General features: G+C 46.4%; 1 protein-coding gene across 1 annotated transcript; it reads left to right on the forward strand.

Moving 5' to 3' along the window:
* The first annotated feature begins 6,976 nt into the window (after positions 1 to 6,976).
* Positions 6,977 to 14,600, forward strand: TNFRSF13C (TNF receptor superfamily member 13C). Its single transcript, XM_006027675.2, has 3 exons — positions 6,977 to 7,193; positions 7,766 to 7,963; positions 13,639 to 14,600. The coding sequence occupies exons 1-3, from the start codon at positions 7,067 to 7,069 to the stop codon at positions 13,947 to 13,949; spliced, it is 636 nt and encodes a 211-aa protein (XP_006027737.1). The 5' UTR covers positions 6,977 to 7,066; the 3' UTR covers positions 13,950 to 14,600.
* The last annotated feature ends 3,920 nt before the right edge of the window (positions 14,601 to 18,520 follow it).

Genomic DNA, 18,520 nt, shown 5'->3' on the forward strand with positions numbered 1-18,520 from the left:
GTGCTTGTTTGAAGGCTAGGATGGGTGGCTCTGGCAAGATCTCTTTAAGAATGGGGTCTCTTTCTAGTATGGGTTGCAATTGTTTGAGGATTTTCCGTATGGATTCAAGGGAGAGGTGATATGTCATAACCAGCGGTGTGCGATTTGTCGCGAGATTTCTTCTGTACTGCAGCAATTCTTCACATGGTATCTGGGTGGCTCTTTCAAACGTGCGATCTGTCTCTCTGGAGGAGTGTCCTTGTTCGGTCTTTTTAAGATTGGTGAGGTGGCAATCCCGGGTGTTCTTCTCAGTGCAAATTCAGTGGTATCTGAGGGGTTGGCTGCATATCAGATTTTTTGGTGTGATTAGGGTAATTGCTGGTTCTGTGCAGGTATGTATGTTGGTCTGTGGGTTTCTTGTGTAATGTGGCCTGTATTTTATCATTCTGGATACTAATCATCATATCTAAAAAGGAGATGTTGGTGCCGGAGTATTCAAGAGATAGTCAGATGGAGGGATGGTGATTGTTGAATTTCTGATGGAACTCAATCAGAGATTGCAGGTTTTCAGTCCAAATGCTGATGTCATCGATATATCTTAAGTATAGCAAGGGTATGATGGTGTCATCCTTCCAGGTGGCTTATAAAAAGCTTTGCATACTGTGGGGCCATTTTGGTCCCCATAGCTGCTCCCATGGTCTGGAGGAAGTGTTGGTTATTAAAAGTGAAATTGTTGTGTGTGAGGATGAAGTGTATAAGGTCAGAATGGTTCTTTTTACTGTCCCTCAACCCAAACAACTGGGCTGACTGGTGCTTCTGCTGGTACTTAGCAGCCTCTCAGGTACCTTCCCAGAGGGCTCTGTTCATGGACTCAAGGACAAACCAATTGCCAGTTTTGGAGTCAGGATGGAATTTTTTTCTGCCAGGTCAGGTTGTATTGAAGGGGATTTTGGGGCCTCCCTGGGCACATCTACACAAGGCATTTACTGTGGAGTAGACTAATTAGCTCTGCAGTAAATGTCTCACATCTACACGTGCAACCCTATTATGCTGCAGGAAACTAATTAACTCTGCAGCAGTGTAGTACTTGTAAAAACAACTACTATCCTGCTGCAGAGTTTTTTTACTTTGTAGCAGTTTACTTGTAGATGCTGATATGGGCTGGCTGGGGCACGAGGGTGATTCAGTGTGAGGACTGACTGCTGGCTAGCCCCACACTGGAGCACTCTTGTGCAACAGCCAGCCCCTCTGTAGCACATTAAGCCGGGTTGGAGCAGCCCCGGGCTAGCAAGCTGACCTTCCCCTCCCACCCTCCATAAGTCCCCTGCCAGCTGGGGCTGATCCAACCCAGCTCAACGTGTTGCAGTCCCGGGCACATGTGCAAACAGTGCGCCCAGAAGCAATAAACTCCAGCGTGATAAGCTTTACCTTAATAGCTCATGCAGACACGCCCCCTCTGTAGCCCAGGATAGGGTCCTCTTCTTAGATCATCTGACCATTCCCTGCTATTACAGTGGTTGTCTGTGAGTGCAGAGGACTAGACTTAATGGCCTGGCAGGCTCTTCCAATCCTACATTCATAACTATAGCACATGATTTTGGAGGAGTCCTTTTCCCACCCCATCCACTCACCCTGCTCCTTTAAGAGTGTAGCATCAAGGCAATAAAAAGCATGCCCACAACGCCCTCTGCTGTTGGAAATAAGCATGCACCCACCTGACAGTCCTGACCTTCAGCAGGGATACCCATGCAGGGGAGAACAGTGCAGAAGGCAGGAAAGGGGCATATCCTCATATCCAAGCAACAAAGCAAGAGAAACCATGCAAGAATCCCTCCCAGCTTTCCTCAGGCCTGCAGAGATATTTCTGCTATGTTTCCTTTCCAACTGAACCAAACCAAACTTGCATGTGGGACAGTTCTGAGTGCTGTGGGGTTTTATTTCAGGTGGTCTGAGAAGATAAAGCTGGGGCCGTATGGATGAGACAGACCAAAGGGAAATCTAGATGAATGTCAGAAAGCATCACTCTTCTCGCCCCCTTTTTAACTCTTAGCTGTCAGCCCAATAAGTTGCAAATTCAAAGTAACAGGCAGGAAGGTGCTTCAGTGGCCGGGAGAAGAGTGTGGTTTAAATGCACAGGCTGGGTAGATGAAAAAAAGGAAGCAAAATAAGTTGGTTCAACACAGACAAATAAAAGACACGTGATGTTGCACATGAGTCAAATTTGTTCTGAGGCACCTGTGGCTCTGAAGATCAGAGAGGGGAGCAGTTTAGTAAACCCAGGCCCATGCTGAGAGTTCTAGTTTTCCCGATACTTGTGTGCAGCATTGAAACATAAGCACAGAAACCACCACTGAGATACCAAAAGGAGATCTGCAGACCCATCTAAGGGGAAAACAAACCTTAATTTGACAAGGAAATCCATTCAGAGTGAGCTAAACCAAGAGGCTTAACAGAAACTGAGTAGCCAGCTGAGAAGGGGGAGGTGAGAACTGCAGCCCAGAGAATGAGACGATATATTTTCAAGTGAAAAAGGAAGTGAAATTGCATGAGATGTGGGACTAGCGGACAGTGACCAAAGGAGGGTTTTAGTCTCGACTTTCACTTGCTTGGACTCCTTCAGCAAGTAATGCTCTTCTCCAGAGGTAGAATGGAGAGGAGGACAAAGGAGGTCAAAGCTTGGCTCAGACAAAGCAAGTGCTGGGATATAACACTAGTGGTCTGATGCTGTGTATAATATCCTGGGTAACCCAAAGCCTTTCTTGGAGACAGGTAGGAGGTATTATTAGCTCCACTGCAGTGGTGCACCAAGTACGAGAGTCCCACGTCACACAGTAGGGCTAGGATAGAACGTCATACTCCTGTATGCTTCCCGCACAGGGTCAGACACCAAACTGGATGAACAAAGGGTCTTCTCAACAAAATGACCTTCTTGTTTCATCCCATCTGATAGAAGCAGGATACCAGAAAAGACAGATCATGGTCTGAGTCAGGCTGACCAGAGACAGCCTGCTGGAGACAGCTTGTTTAACCTGGTAGGATACTGGAGAAGAAAGATTAATAGTCTGATCCAATGTGGAGGCTCCTTCATTCCCATCACATCCTCCCATGAGCAACTCCCCTTCCACGTCACTGTTTGCATTATCTTAATTTTCCACTGTTGACTAGTGATGAGAGGTTGCACTCTCCAATGTGGCGGCCTGGTCCTGTATAACTGCTGTTGGTGAACATTTTAATAAGAGTTACTCAGTGGCAAGACGTGATGTTGAATGAAGGTCTGGTCAAGCCAGGGAATATGTGGCCTGAGATAAGCTGGTGCTGGGGAATATAAGTGTGTACATGTCGAGTGGGGCTTGAAAGGACTGTAACGTGTGGAGGCTAAGGGGGTGATGCATGGATAGGTTGAGAGAGGGGTATTGGCTGACAGGCACTCTGAAGAAATTGGAGGAAAGATACTGTGAGAAGATGAAACAGCCTGGAAAAGGTTAACAGCACTTGCCTGTCACCTGGGTCAGCAGACTGGAAAAGGACTAAATATGTCCTTTTTTCCAGAGGTATGGCAGGGGAAGCAGGCCACATACCCCATCACATCCCCAGGCAAGCTGGTGGACTCATTCATTCACTATCCCAAGAACAAGCCAGAGCAACATCCAAATCTCTTTCAAGCTCTTGCTTCAAGTCTCAGTTTATTATCTGAACACAAAGTAACAAAAGCCAGAATCATTCCCCTAGGACAACCAGATTCCAAGGTCCCAAAGGCATTGACTTTCCCCGCCCTATCTCATTCCACAGGTACTGGTACTGGCGGTGGCCTTTGCTGGGAGACCTTGCAGTATGCCCTGCATTCCCAAGATTAGTCCTGTACCAAAATTGCAAAATTTAGGCTCTGTCAGCCTGGGGTTAGGGCAAGGGTGGGCAATTATTTTGGGTGGAGGGCCTCTTATTGAGTTTTGGCAAGCCATCGAGGGCTGCATGACAGGCTACCCAGGGCAAATTAATATTAATTTTCTAATTTTTTGAGGGGACCCTTGGGCCAGATAGAATGGCCTGCCGGGCCGCATCTGGCCTGTGGGCCGCATTTTGCCCACCCCTGGGTTAGGGTTTTTCCACAATTCCCCTTAGCTGAGAGCAAGCTGTTTACAGAAAGCCAATATCTCTCTAAGGTCTTACATTGTACAGGAAAAGTAGATTATGATAGCTGAGGGAAGCAGTATGCAGACACAGCATGTAAATCTACTGAAACCAGGAAAGACAGAAGCTTTGTTTGTCCACCTAGTGATATAAAAGCAGGATTCAGGTGCCACAGACATCAGAACCAGATGTCTTTAGTGCCCTCCTAAAGAAGACTCATTTGCTGGACCTCTGTATCCACCTTAAGCTTGGGAGCCTAATTCAGAAGGGGCAGCTCTGAATCTCTGAACCACTGCACAACACAGTGAAGAAGGAACCGAAGAGTACACTCCAGTTAGGAGAACAGAGAAGCCTAAGAGCAGCCCAGTTATATGCGTTCTGTAGCTAGGTAAGATTATCTGAGTCTGCATTGGCTTTAGAAAGTAAATGCAATGTCCAACTTGAATGTCTGTCCCATGCTTCAGGTGGACAAGACATTGGAGAGACTAAAAACAGGTCACATGTATAACCACTCTGGTCCTGGCCAAGGGACAGTAGCAACTGCCCTTGATCCCAGAGTCCAGGGAGATAATGACCTTTGCTACCACATTTGGATTATACTAGTTTCAGACACAGCTCTCTGGCTTTGGCTCTATTTGAGTGGCTAGTGGATTGGGTACACTTCTATCATTAAGTCTATCTCAAAGAGGTGGTCGTAACCTATTCAAGTATAGTCCAAAATGCTGTGGAAGGATTATAGAGGTACAACAGTCCTGTAGGGCAATAGACTAGACACAAGGTCTCCCAGGGTCAAAAAAACCCCTCATGCTGCAAGGTAGCAGCGCGGGGAACACCTGCATGTGTGGTGCCACAGACAGGTCTGCGGTGCCACTTACCACACATCTGTGCTCATCTGGATGTGGCCCAAGAAGTTAGGTTGCTCCCCTGGGAAGAGACCAGTCAGGTCTCTGGCCTTGCGAGAATCCTTGGTCCCACCTACACAATAATTCCTCAGTTCTCCCTGGGAATACCTCACTTAACAAGTCTTCTGTCCAATTAGGTGCCATGGAAGATGCATTTACTTTCTATTCGTGCAGATGCTTTTTGGGACACCAAAAGGATCCTCTGCTGTGTAGTCTAGACTTCTCTGTGGAGTTTGTGCTATAGATCAATATCTCTGAATGGGGCCCTGGGATCATCTTCTCACACACAGCAGTTAGAAGAGTAAGAGCAGTTGTGCTACCCACAAAGAAGAATAATTTGGTTGTGCAGAGTGTTCAGCAGTAAATTAGGTAATATCTCTTTAGGTATTTATTGCCTTTCCCTCTCCTTGCCAAGCGCACACCTCTGACATGGTTGCAACCCGCAAGGGAGAGTAAATCTTGGCTACCCTAGTCTTCAGATCTAGACTTTTATCATATACTAGACCCCTACAATCCAAGCAGAATACTGTTGGCACCTCCTGGCATGCTAACAGACATGGGAGAAATGCATTTTGTTGCACATGGGATTAGACAGGAAAAACATGTTGGTTTATGGAAGCAGACTTTTTTACTTATTTCAAAAGTCTGTTCCCAGTACAGCAGGAAATGGGTTGTCATTGCAAATGGGAGAGGGATAACATGTAAGAAAAAACATAGGAGTGAATGCAAAGGTGATGTTATAATATGTTAGCTAAATATAATGTAGTTTATGTAAAAGGTAATGGTATGTCTAAGTATCTGTATCTGCTAAGTACCTGCTCTTATATACAAGCTCTAAATTTCCAGAAAGCCCTGGCTTATTAAGTAATGAGAAAGAAAGTAAGAGAGTTAAACTGCTAATGTTGTCAGTGTGGCATGTGCTTAGAATTAGAAAAAAGAATAAAATAGAGCAAGAGGGAGGGAGGGTATCTTTGCTAGTGCTAGCTGGATCTGCTGACGTCAACCGGCATGGGACAGCTAGAATTTTTCCCTCACTAGCCCAAGGCTTACAACTTCTGATCAAATGCTTGCAACTACTGCAATTACTGCGAGGTACAATCATTACTAAATGCTGCAACATTACCAGCTAATGTATAGTTAGTATGTGATACTTCACACCACCTGATGCAACCCACATGAACTCCTCCAAGGAGGTGAGGACCCTTAGATGAAGAGGATGTTCAGAACCACATCCTGGAGGGTTGTGGGAGGAGTGAGACAGGATTTAGTGCTGGCTGTTTAACACCTAGCACATCTTTCCTTTAAACGCTCCTAAAGCTTTTCTTTTGGGGGTGGGAAGAAGGAAGGGATGGAGACTCAAAGGGGAAAGCCTCTGGGTTCTTGCAGCTTGTTTTACTTCATATTATTTTATGAAATTTACATTCAACTAAGACTCAGTTCCTGGAGGCAAGGGGCTGAGAGACTTGGGTGAGACACTGGTATGGGGTTAGAGGGGCACTGCTGGAGCTGATGGTGGGAGCAGTACAAGCCGAGGGGCATTGTCCAAGCTGAGCAGGTGGTGGGTACAGATGATGGAGCATTGCAAATGAAGGTGGGGGATAGTTTTAGTCTGAGGGAGTTTTTCATGGGCAGGGCAGTGGAGGAGAACGGGCTAGAGGGTGGGGAGGGCATGCTGAGAAGGCATTGCAGGACTGACCCTGGGGAGCAGGATAGGTTTATGGGGCACACTGGCCAGACGGGAGAGAGTTCAGGCTCAGATGGAGTTGCAAAGGTGGAGGGGGGAGGAACTGAGCGAAGGGAGTGCAGGCCCAGAGGGGAGGAGTACTGGCTGCGGGGTGTTACATGGGTAGGCTGGGCTGATGTTTTCAGCATGCATGTTTCTTCTCCTCCCACAGATAAAGGTACGCCCTGGGGGAAGCACAGAGAAGCCTCAGGGGACGGACCCAGCTTGACAGACTGTATTTCCCTCTGACAGGCCACAGAGTTCGTGATTTCACACTTGGGCGGCACTTGCCTAACTTGCTGCGCTGCACCGCAGCTCTGAATCTGACTCCAGGATGCCATTGGACTGGACAAACAAACACGCAGACATCAGCTCTGACTGTCCCCAGGACCTGTGCTTCGACAAGCTGACCAAGCAATGCCTCAGCTGCCATCTGTTTGGGATCTCCAACACAGACACAAGTGAGAGAAGGGTAGCAGGCTCTGCATCCCCTGATTGAGGCCTGTGGTGGGGATTGGGCCCCATTTGAAAGGAAAGGGATCCCAGGGACTGCACAGAGGATGGGAGAAGTGGAAATGGGATGGAAAGAATTAAGGGGGTGGGCTGCTTCTCCTGGTAGGAGGGAAAGGACAATCATTCCCCGGCCAGAAAGTGGGATGGGGAGAAAGGGGTATATAGCCCTAACACTCAAGGAGACATGAGAGGATTGCCACCCCTGCCCCCATGGAAATGGGAAAGTTGGCAAGGGGCAAGTTTCCCCACCTCTTGCTATGGTTGTGCATCAGCCTGGCAAAGACCCTTTTGAAGATGAAGGAGATGAGGAACTTCAGTGTGTGGTGGATGGGCAAATGTCGGGAAGACAGTTTGTCCTTCTTGCTTTGAAAATGTTGGAGCTACCCCATGTGTTTGAACTCCCTAGCCCCTGTCCTCAAAGCTAGGGCCATCCAAGATAAGTGGCAAGACTGCTGCCTTTAAGTCCTCACTGCTCCCCTCAGTCTGACTGTTCTTGGCCTTGCTTTGCTTCCTTCCACAGGAGACCTCACCAGCATGGGCCCCACTCCAACTCAACTGCCCCCACATCCTTCAGGGAACATGCTAAGCCCAGTTTTGATCTTTGGCATCCCTGTTCTCATGGGGCTAGTCCTGGTATTGGCATCAGTTTGGGGATTTGTTACCTGGAAAATGAGAAGGAGGCGGAGGAAAAGGGAGAAACCAAACGAAGAATCCAAGGGTAAGTGTCTCCTGTCCCTCCCTTGTCTCATAGATGTATTCCCACACACAGACTCAGGGTCTGGAGAGGACCTTCAGGACCATCTCTAGTCTGATCTCCTACATGACAGGCCATAGAACCTCAACCAGTAGTATCTTTGTCAAGACCAACCCTTTGCAGCTGAATTAGGGGCTATCACTGGACAGATATTCTGTCCTAATTGACTAAAGACTCAGCATGAAGGACAGTTTTTCACATCCCCTGAAGTCTTTCCAATGGTTCGTTACTGTCACTTAAAATATTGTGCCTTACTTGCAGCGTACACTCTGCTGACTTTTTCTTCAAACCACTGGATTTTGTTAGGCCTTTGTCTTCTAGGCAGGAAGAAGATATCTGAGACCCATTTCCACCCTGCTTCTCTCGCAGTGCACGTGGTCCAGATCTAGTCCCTTTCCAGTAGCTGCTTTGGTTAACTTGTGCAAGAACAGGCTATCTGGATAACTTGAGAGGGTCCAGAGGAGGGCTACCTGTATGGTTAAGGGCCTGCAGGTAAGATCCTACTAGGAGACATTGAGAGACCTGAATCTCTTCAGCCTCAGCAAAAGAAGGTTGAGAGGGGATCTTGTGGCCATCTAAAAATTCATCAGGGAGGGCAGCAAGGAATAGGGGACACTCTGTTCACCAGGGGACCTCTTGAGGTTACTAAGAACAATGGCCATAAACTGACGGGGAGCAAATATAGATTAGACATTAGGAAAAATTTATTTACAGTGAGGGTTGCCAAAATCTGGAATGGGGCTTCCAAGGGAGGTGGTGCTCTCCCCTACCTTGGAGGTCTTTAAGAGGTCATAGGCCTAGCTGACCCCAGTGCTCTTTCCTGCCCAGGGCAGGGGTCGGACTCAGTGATCTACTAAGGTCCCTTCTGACCCTAAAAATCTATGAAATGTATGATGCTAGAGGGTTCTTTACTCTAAAACAGCAGTTCCCAAACTCTGGCAGATTGTGCACCACCAATTTAAAATGATACAACCTTATATGCCACCAGCAAATTTTTATCATATGAAGTAATTATAATAAATCTGTTAATGCGTACCACTGACAGGTTGTCTGCGTACCACTAGTGGTACGCGTACCACAGTTTGGGAACCGCTGCTCTAGAACTCTCCAGCGTCTGATAAATTCTTCCTGCCTAGTTGCTTCCTAGTGGTTAAATTGCCTCTTAACCTTCTCCTCCATAAACTACTGTGAATAATTGGGCTCCATTCATAAGGTGATAAGATCTTCCAGGACTCTGAGTGAGATAAGTTAGGGCAAAATACTATTCCAGCTTTCTTCTGTCAGATCTGCCAATTTGAGGCAGAAGTTTTAAAGCTTTTGTTCAAAAAGTAAGAGTGACATTTCCAAAGTAGGTTCAACCCAGCTGAAATGTTGTGGACACAAACCTTGTCCAACTCTTATATTCCATACTTTTATCTGTATTCACAGAGTAACGAGTTCTCTTACTTGTTACAAAGGCTGCTCCATGGAAATGCAGTAGGGTTCTGTAGGAAATGTGGAAATACTCTAGAAACTGACAGACTTGAACAGAGAAGGAGAGCTTTTCCACAGTCTCGTGAAACACCTTACAAAACTTGGTTGCAGAGTTATCAACTGCTATTTGATTCTACAAAATGGCTCATAACTCAATAGAAAAGTTGTCGTTTTTGCCAACACGTGTTCATGTTCGCAAAGCTGCACTGGTGCAAATGGATGTCAGGATTTGAAATTCTGGCCTGAGTTTTTGCACCGTTTCTCTGTAAAGAAAATTTTCTGAATGTGTCCAGGGTAGCAAAATGGACCTGAGTCTGCAGATAAAAAAAACAACATAGTTTACAAGGCTGGCCCTCTAAGAAGCTAGGAACTCTCAATTCACAGCGAGAGTTCAGGGCTCTGAGCACTGCACAGGAATCAGTCCCTCTCAGAGGCATGAGCTATTCCTTCCATCTCAATGGACTGTTGGCCCTAAAGCAATGGTTCTCAACATTTTTAGACTTGAGGCAGCCCTCAGAAAATGTCAGCTCTTAGTTTTCACTTGATTTTTGACTACAGGAAAATACTGGAGCCATTCTTCTGTTGCAAAGAACTCAGAAAGATTACAGCCGATTAGCATGCTTTTGACACTATGGATTGCTATTTGAAAGCTCTGGGTTTATCTTGTGAATCATGTATGCATACCTAACAGTGCTAACCTTGCCAGGGATCCCACAGCACCCTTGAAAGGATCTCAAGGTACCCAAGGATGGGTACCTTGAGATCCTTTCTTGTGACCTTATTTCTTGTAACCCAAATAATGGGTTACAAGAAATAATGGCCATAAGCTAGCAGAGAGCAGATTTAGACTAGACATTAGGAAGAATTTCTTCACAGTTACAGTGGCCAAGGTCTGGAATGGGCTCCCAAGGGAGGTGGTGCTCTCCCCTACCCTGGGGGTCTTCAAGAGGAGGTTAGATAGGCATCTAGCTGGGGTCATCTAAACCCAGCCCTCTTTCCTGCCTATGCAGGCGGTCGGACTCGATGATCTATTGAGGTCCCTTCCAACCCTAACATCTATGAATCTATGAATCTATAAGGATATCGTGGCATTCTGGTTAAGAATCACTGCTCTAAAACTTGAAGGTGACAATGTGGAGTCTAATCTTAAAAAAACAATAATGGAGGCATATAGGCACTATAAATATGTGAGTAAAGCTGGTAGTTGTATAGGCCTCAGTCTTTTTTTCATTCACTGTTTTGCTGATGATCATTTCTGCAGAAACATCCAGCTCTGTGCTTATCAGAGAATCTAGAAATAAAAGAGTGCCCATCAGCCCATCTCTCCCTTCCCAGGGAGCCATTCCCTGCAGTGTGTTCTCCAGAACCTTGTCCCAAGCCACCGACCTCTGCTTTTCCCCTGTGATGGCGCTCTACAGGATAATTCTCTTCACAGTCTGAAAGGGTTCCCAGATTTTTTTCCCAACCTATGTTTTCTCCTTTTTTTAAAATTTTCTCTCATTACCCTTGGCTATAGGTCAGGGCCAACCCAAAGTAAGCCATCAGGGAAAGGGGAACAGAAACCAAGGGCAGGGGAGTGAATCAGCCATCAGGCTAGAGGATGAGGAGGACACAGGGCATGCTCCACTGCATTCCTCCTTTGACTCCTGGGTCTTTGAAGAGGGCTTGGATGGAGCAGGAGAGGAACAGGAGGAACTCTTGTCCCCCAGCACAGAGCATATGTGGGTATTAGTGGCTGGGGGAGGAGCACCAGCCATTACTGTGAGGCTTCCTGCTCCCCCTTTTTTCCATTCTTTGGCTTCTGTCCTCATTTAATTTGCTAACTCCCCACCTCACCCCATCCCCCATTCAGCAGATCTGTTTTACCATGAAAAGTTAATGACACCACTTTCAGGAAGACAGGTGTCCTGCTCCGTCCTCCCCGCCCCCCTCCTGATGGGGCATAGCTGACCTTCCTTCTGCTTTTCTCAGGTGTACTGCTCCCTGATGGAAAGACACGGCCATAGCAAGGTGTGGCCATGTCTTTTTCCCCTAGGGAGCCCATGCCTCATCGCTGACTCAACCCCATGCTCTCATTTCGGAAACTTACGCTTCATTTCACATCTCTGAGCATATCAGAGTCTTCTGGGGAGAGATGTAGATGTGCTTTCCTGTATTTTTCACCCTTCTGCTTCTGCTTGTGAGTTTCTGCAAAGCCATGGTTTTGGAGATGGAGGGAGAGAGCGGTGGGGGAAGAACAGGAAAATTCCCTGTGGAAAGCATATTGATTAAACCAGCCCTGTGGGTCCCAGTATGATGTTGCTGGTTACGTGGCTATCTTCCTCATAGTATTTGTGAAAGCCAGGGTGAAAAATCATTTGCAGCCTTTCAGTTTTGAGGCGGAACTTTTATCAAATGTAGTTAAGGAAATCTTAAAAGAAATCTAAAAGATTTTTCTAAAAGAAATCTAACCGTGAACAAGTTAGGAAATGACAAGTTGAGGCGATAAGCATGAAGAATCAAATATTCTGTGTTCAGACATCCTTGAATGAGGCCCCACGCATTAGGTATTCTATTTGCATGTACCTTTGACTCTGAGCCCAAGACCTAACCACCAAGAAAGACGCCACTTCAGTTCTGCACATAAAGAAAGTTTCATATGACTCCAAACCAAAAGTTTCAGCATCAGAGCAGGTACACGTATTTTGGGTGCATAAACAATTCTATTTTTAAGTGATACTTTCAGGAGAAAATCTCTCTTCCTAATACTATAGGGAAGAAAATCTCTCTTCCCTAATAGCAAACAAAAAATAATTTGAGGCAAAAATCATTTTTTTTCTTTTCCAAAGCAAGAGGTGGCGTGCAAACTGAGGTTGCAGGGGAACACCGGCTGAGGCCATAACTCCAGAGAGCCATCTGCCTCTTTATCTCCTGTCTTTGAGAGGGCACTGGGCATGTGGGGGTCCAGCAGAGGAATGGGCTTTGAAGTGCTGGTAAGGAATAGTCATGGCACCACTGGAAGGACTGATGGCTGTCTTGGAGGCTTGTCTGCATTAGAGGGATCAGTCAATGCTAACGCAGCTGGTTGTTCCATCATCGCCCTCTGAATTGGTGGCAGATTTGCCTCTGCATTCACCCTTTAATTGTTTTAAATGGATTTAGTGGAGGTAGTTGTTATCTATGATAGAAAACAGGTTCCTGAGGTGATGAAGCTCCTTTATATGCTGACTGAGTGTCCACCTTTCTGCTTCTTCACCCACACCCCCATAAGTACTAGCCTCCCCAGAAACATCTTCTACATCTCCACCCCCTTCATCCATTCCCGACCCCACCCTTGAAATGCACTTTCTGTATTCCACAGACTCTCAAACAGCAATCTCACTGGGTATCCTGCTCACTGAGACTATAACCTGTGTCCATCCAGAGCCTGCCTCAGTATATCCTTCCCTCAGACATGCTCCTATCTCCCCAGTGCATATGCTGGTCCCTCATTTCCTTTCCTCTGTAGTGATTCTCTGGAGAGGTGCAGGTCTCTGAAGAAGCAGGTCTGGGAGCTGAGGCAGGGCCCCCATGTCTGCTGGAGAAGGTGATATAGTTGTTGGTTGGCTCACCAAGCTTCTACTGTGCCAGCACGTTGCATTTTCCTTTGCATGCAATTGTCTGAGTCTACTCCAAATCTGGCTATCCCAGTTCATGCCCCTATTAAAAGATTGGGGTAAATTACATGCAGTGCCTGAAGCTCTTCTGGATGTGGATGTAAGGTGTCCGTCAGCAGGCTGAACTGGAATCTGTTGGCAAAGCTTCTTTAATGCACACCAGGCCTCTTGTGGGGATGAAAGACAGGATTTCTTCCTTGCCACACATCTCCCATTTGTCACTGAAAGTACAAGGATATTTTGACAGCTGGGGCAAGGATGAGATATTGGGGGTGCAGGATTTGACAGCCAGAGGGCATTTGGAGCTGCCTATTGATGGCAGGGGGAATGCCCGCTCATGACATCCCCTAGGTTTGTAATCCCCTCCTTCACGGCACCACTCCAGCTTCATTTTGCATGATTCACATAAGGATATTGTGGCAGAAGGTTCCTGCCTTTGTGCCCTGTACCATGCAGTCTACCCCCACCTTTATGACTCCTACCCCCACCTTTATGACACCTTACTAATCCATCTCTTTCCTTTCCCTGTAGAAAATCAGGACTGTGTTATTTCCTTTGAAAGCCAGGCCTGTACAAGACCAAAGCTTCCAGAAGAAGATGATCTTGTTCTGGCCACGTGCCCACACCTGAATGGCTCCCTGAAGACAGCTGGGCCAACTGGAAGAGGAGAAACCTCAAAGTGGAAACTAGCCTACCAGGGGAGTGCAGGAAATGATGTCATTCATCTCTCTGCCCTGTCCCCCTGCAATGAAGAATGGGATCATGGCTTTCCACTGCCAGCAACTGAGCTGGGGGCCACTGTCCTGGTGACCACCAAAACCATTCAAAACAGCTGTCCCTGAGAACTGGCAAAGTTGGGCTGACACTAGCTGGTTCACAATGCAGATGAGAAAATTGCCTTCATTGGAGTGCAGAAGGTGTTGCATGAAAATGACTTGAATCAGAACTAGTCTGAACCAAGGTCAGCCTTCTTTGCCTTCTATATATTCCCTTTCACACCCACATTGAAATCAGGAACCCCTGTAGAGCAAAGCCAACTTACCCTTGTTTTTCCCTATGATATGTCTAGCTGGGGCAGAGTTGTGTCTGGGGAAGAAGCATTTTTGTTCAGAGCCAACATATGTAGACTTTGTTCAGAGCCAACACATAGATGACTGCGGCATCAGCAGGCATGGATGAATTAGTAATCGCACTTTAAAGTTGGTGGTGCATGTTATAGGAGAGGGACAGGGAAATGCAAAGAGGAGGATAAAAAGTCTATTGAATAAACATTTAACTGGAGCATGAGAGTTAAATTAGGGCAAAACCCTGCACCATTGACCTCAGTGAGTTTCATCATTGACGTCCATGGGAACAGAGTTGAGCCCTTCATGCAGATTCACTCTTAGGTTCTGGGGGAGCGGGGGTGTCTGTCAGACCACATTCAACTTCTGTCTCCCTTATGATCATGTTCCTGATCCCCTTGATCTTTTGTGTACCAGCACATGCAGTTACCCACCTCCTAGAAGCCTCTCACACAAGTGGCAAAACTTTACTGTCTGTTTGCAGGACTGTGAATTTCCTTGCAGGGGGTGGGAAGCCAAGAGATGGAGAAGTGCCTCTTTACAAGAAAGGAGTGAGGGAAGGCAGGAGGGGAAATCTCTCTTTCATGTGGCCAAGTGACACTGGTGTCAGATGGTCGTGGACAGGGAATGGGAGCTATGTGCCTGCCTCTGGAGATATACTGCACCCTGGGCAATATTATACCCCCTGTACCTTGAATCTTCCCAGGTCTGACAGTGGGGAGAGAAGAGCAATAGCAGCAGTGCAGGAGCAGTGGCTGGAGGTTACCCCCTCCTTTTGCTGCCAATGTGCCTGCTGGGTAGCAAAAAAGGAGGTGACAGCCCCTACAGCAGCATCACCAAATCTGCAGCTGCTGCTCCTACACTACACATGGCTGTCATCACTCTGCCCTTCCCACTGCCAGAGCCAGAGCAGTGAGGGTGTGGGGAGAGTAGGGGGGTGGGGGACAGACAGGAGGGTGAGGCACCCCCCTAACTCCATTCCAGTGCCTCCTCTTTAGGCAGCACTCGAGGCTTGTGCCCTGCACTGTTGTTATGTTACTTCACATCACATCCACCTGAGGCCACCACTGTTTTAGTTCCTATTTCTTCATGCCTCTCTCCTGATACAAGGCTTATACAAGACTTAAGCGTGATTTGAGTGCAGAATGGGCTGTTTAGCTTATAGCTGTTTCATTAAGGGCTCATCTATGTGTGGGAATGGACAAATAGCTGTTCCAGAATAACTCCCCTTGGGGATGCTGTATGCAAAACAAATGTGATTTGACTCTGGAATTATTACTCAGCTTTAGAAGTGGCGTAATTATCCCAGAATAATATTGCTTGTATTCCTGAATGTTATCCTCATGAGAAACTTTTTCTAGCATGGCTAAAATACACCAGAATAGCTACAGCAGAGTAGTTATTCCAGAATAAATATCCAAGTCAAATCCCTTTGTGTAGTCGAGGCTTGGCAAATGTATCTCTGGTGACAAGCATTACTGCGCTAAAGGGGCTGGTTATGAGCCAATATCAGTGATCCAGACAATAGGATGGAAAGGGAAGACTTATAATGCATAAACAGCCAACCCCATAGAAATGCTGAAAAATTGCTCCATTATAGAGGGCATTTGCCTGCTTTAAAGGTACTTAATGTAGATTAGGAAGAGCCATGAAAAAGAAAAATTATAGTTGTGTATGTTTATCCTTGCCATCATTTGCCTGGGAATCTGTCTGTGATGACAGCAAAGTGCCCTCTTGCTTATACCCTATTTGACAAAGCCTTCATCTGCCCTCAGCACCTCTGACACCTACATGGTTATACTGTAAGATGCTGTCTCCCTCTTTTTCCCTACCATGGGGATTAGTGCTGGTTTTCTTGCCCTGCTATGGAGAATTGTAGGAGCTGCTACAGGGCTCAAAGGGCTGAACCACTCACTGCAACTGGTGTCTCCAACTTCCTCACAGCAGCCATGACAAAGCAACAGAGCGGAGAGCTTTAGCTAAGATGCATTTTGACTGGGATGATGGCAACCTGCAAGTGACCTGGATTCCAGTCCCAATCTCCCATGGCCTCTCAGCAGAGAATGCTGCAGAAGCTGGGCTAAGTAGAGATCAGCTTCTTCACAGGAAATCTAGGTTTGGTCACCTGCTTCCACATTTCATTGCTCTGGCCCAGAAGAGCAATAGAAGCATGGGCACTCAGCTCCTAGGCAGTCCTCATATCACCCTACCATGGTAACTGTAGATAGTACTGCTCCTGGACAGGCTACCACTGAAGGACAGTCCCCCATCCCCATGAAACACAGCTTCATAATCTTTGTGTACCAAGGTCCCCATGATCAACCATTTCCAATAGCTTTTCTTCACATGCTATCCCAGTATACTTTGCACCAGTTTCTATAGTGGCTTCATGGGAAGCACTATTGAAATTAACATCATGATATATGGGGCAATCCTAGCACATGTAAATAATACATGGTTAGAGCAAATCTGCTTCAATAGAAAACTGGAGACAGAGAACAGGAGCAGGATCCAAAATATCTCCCTTGAGCCCCACTTCTTCACTGACCACTGCCTCTGACTCCCAGGGTGAGAACTGTGGATGTAAAAACTATCTCTTAGGAGCAACTAAATCAGACTCTGAAGGTGGTGATGGAACAGACACATTGGATGAGAACATCTGCTTGCCATGGCAAAATCATTCCTTGCAGTACACTTCTGCAGGGTTCATCCTATGTGGTTCAAAAAGGTCCAAGTGCTGGAATTTCCGTCATCTCCTGTAATACCACAGTGAGACAATTTCCTTGTGAGCTATCACTAAGCTTTGACCATACCTGCATACCATTTCAATCCATATTGGATTATTCTGAGGCAAGTCACTTGCTATCTGTTTTGGGATACACGTTTTTTTGCTCACTATCTTGACCATCTGAGCCAATGATAGGGGCTAATTTACCAATAATAGTTCAGCCTTTCCACCCTGCAAGCCCATGAGGGAGATTGAGACAATTTGTCTCATTGCTGCAGCATTCTTTGTAGATGCTTCTTGCTCTTTTATTTCCAGGGCATGGGATTGGCTGGGTCTATTAATTGTATATTGGGAACAGTGGGAAAGGAAAGCAAAGAAAAAAGCTGTAGAATTGAAGAATAAAATGAAACTGCTCTAAATCTGTGAACTTTTCTTCTGCCTTTCTGGGGTTTATGTGGGGAGGGTATACTCACTTCTCATACTGGTGTTCTTACTAACTTGGTTAGGCTTGCTACACAAGTCCTTTTTCCATGGAACAGGTGCAGCATCTCACACTGCCTTCGAGTCATACTGGAAGGTGAGAGATTAAAGAGATTCCTCCACAAGATGAGGTTTCTGTTCCTCAGCACCAGGTCCTTCTCATATCACTTTGTCATCAAGCTCCTTGTTCTCCATGCAAGACAGGACTGTGGGAAGAAAGGACTGTAGACAAATGGGAAGAGTATTTGAAATGAGCCAAAGAAATGCCTTTTCTTGCCTCCCTATTTCAAGCAGTTCATTTCATCTTGAATTGTGCATCATCACCGTAGAAAAAAATGGATAGGAGATGCGCATAGCTGTGGTAGTGGTATAAGTGCTATGGTGCTAGGTCAGTGATGATACTAACATTTGTTCATGGTTTAGATATGCCAGCTTGTTTTTTTTATCTGGTGATCTTGATTAAGTCACTCGAGAAACAACGGTGGTGGATTGAACAGAGATGTATTTAATCATCGCTTGTCCATGACACAAAACTACTAATATTGAGCAAGAGCAAGAACCATAGGAGGTGTCATAGGCCAACGTTGAGTTACACTGTCAAAAGCTATTTGCGAGCGCTGGATGGAAACAGCAGGGTCTGGCAGAGGGCAGGGGTAGAGACCATTGGCAAGGACAGTTGGGAAAGACTGGATTAGGAGGTAGCTGAAGGTCAGGTGTGAGGTGTGCTGCTGAGATCATGCTTGCCTGTTGCCGGCATATTGTAAGTGTCAGGGTGTTAAGCACCATGCCCTGTCCAGGTTCTAGTTAGGGTAATTATATCTCACCAGCCTAAAATTGTCCCTGCAGTTCCACATGAACATAGCATTCCTCCTCACTTTCTGTCCTCAGCTGCTGTCCTGCACTGCTCACATGCTCTTAAAAAATGCTGAGCAAGTTTAAAATGGCTACATTTCAATGATGTAATGCATGTGTGGCTTCTGTATAGGCTAATGATAAGGAGCTTAAGCTGCATCATGATGAAATAAACTACAGTTGTGCAGAAAGCTGGTCTCAAGGCAAGGCCATGGATCAGGACACAAGAGTCAGATCCAACCCCTGTCTCTTTCACAGATTCCCTGTGGGACCTGGGCTGAGTCACTTT

This window comes from Alligator sinensis, unplaced genomic scaffold (genome assembly GCF_000455745.1).
Source record: "Alligator sinensis unplaced genomic scaffold, ASM45574v1 scaffold215_1, whole genome shotgun sequence".
Classification (NCBI taxonomy): domain Eukaryota; kingdom Metazoa; phylum Chordata; order Crocodylia; family Alligatoridae; genus Alligator; species Alligator sinensis.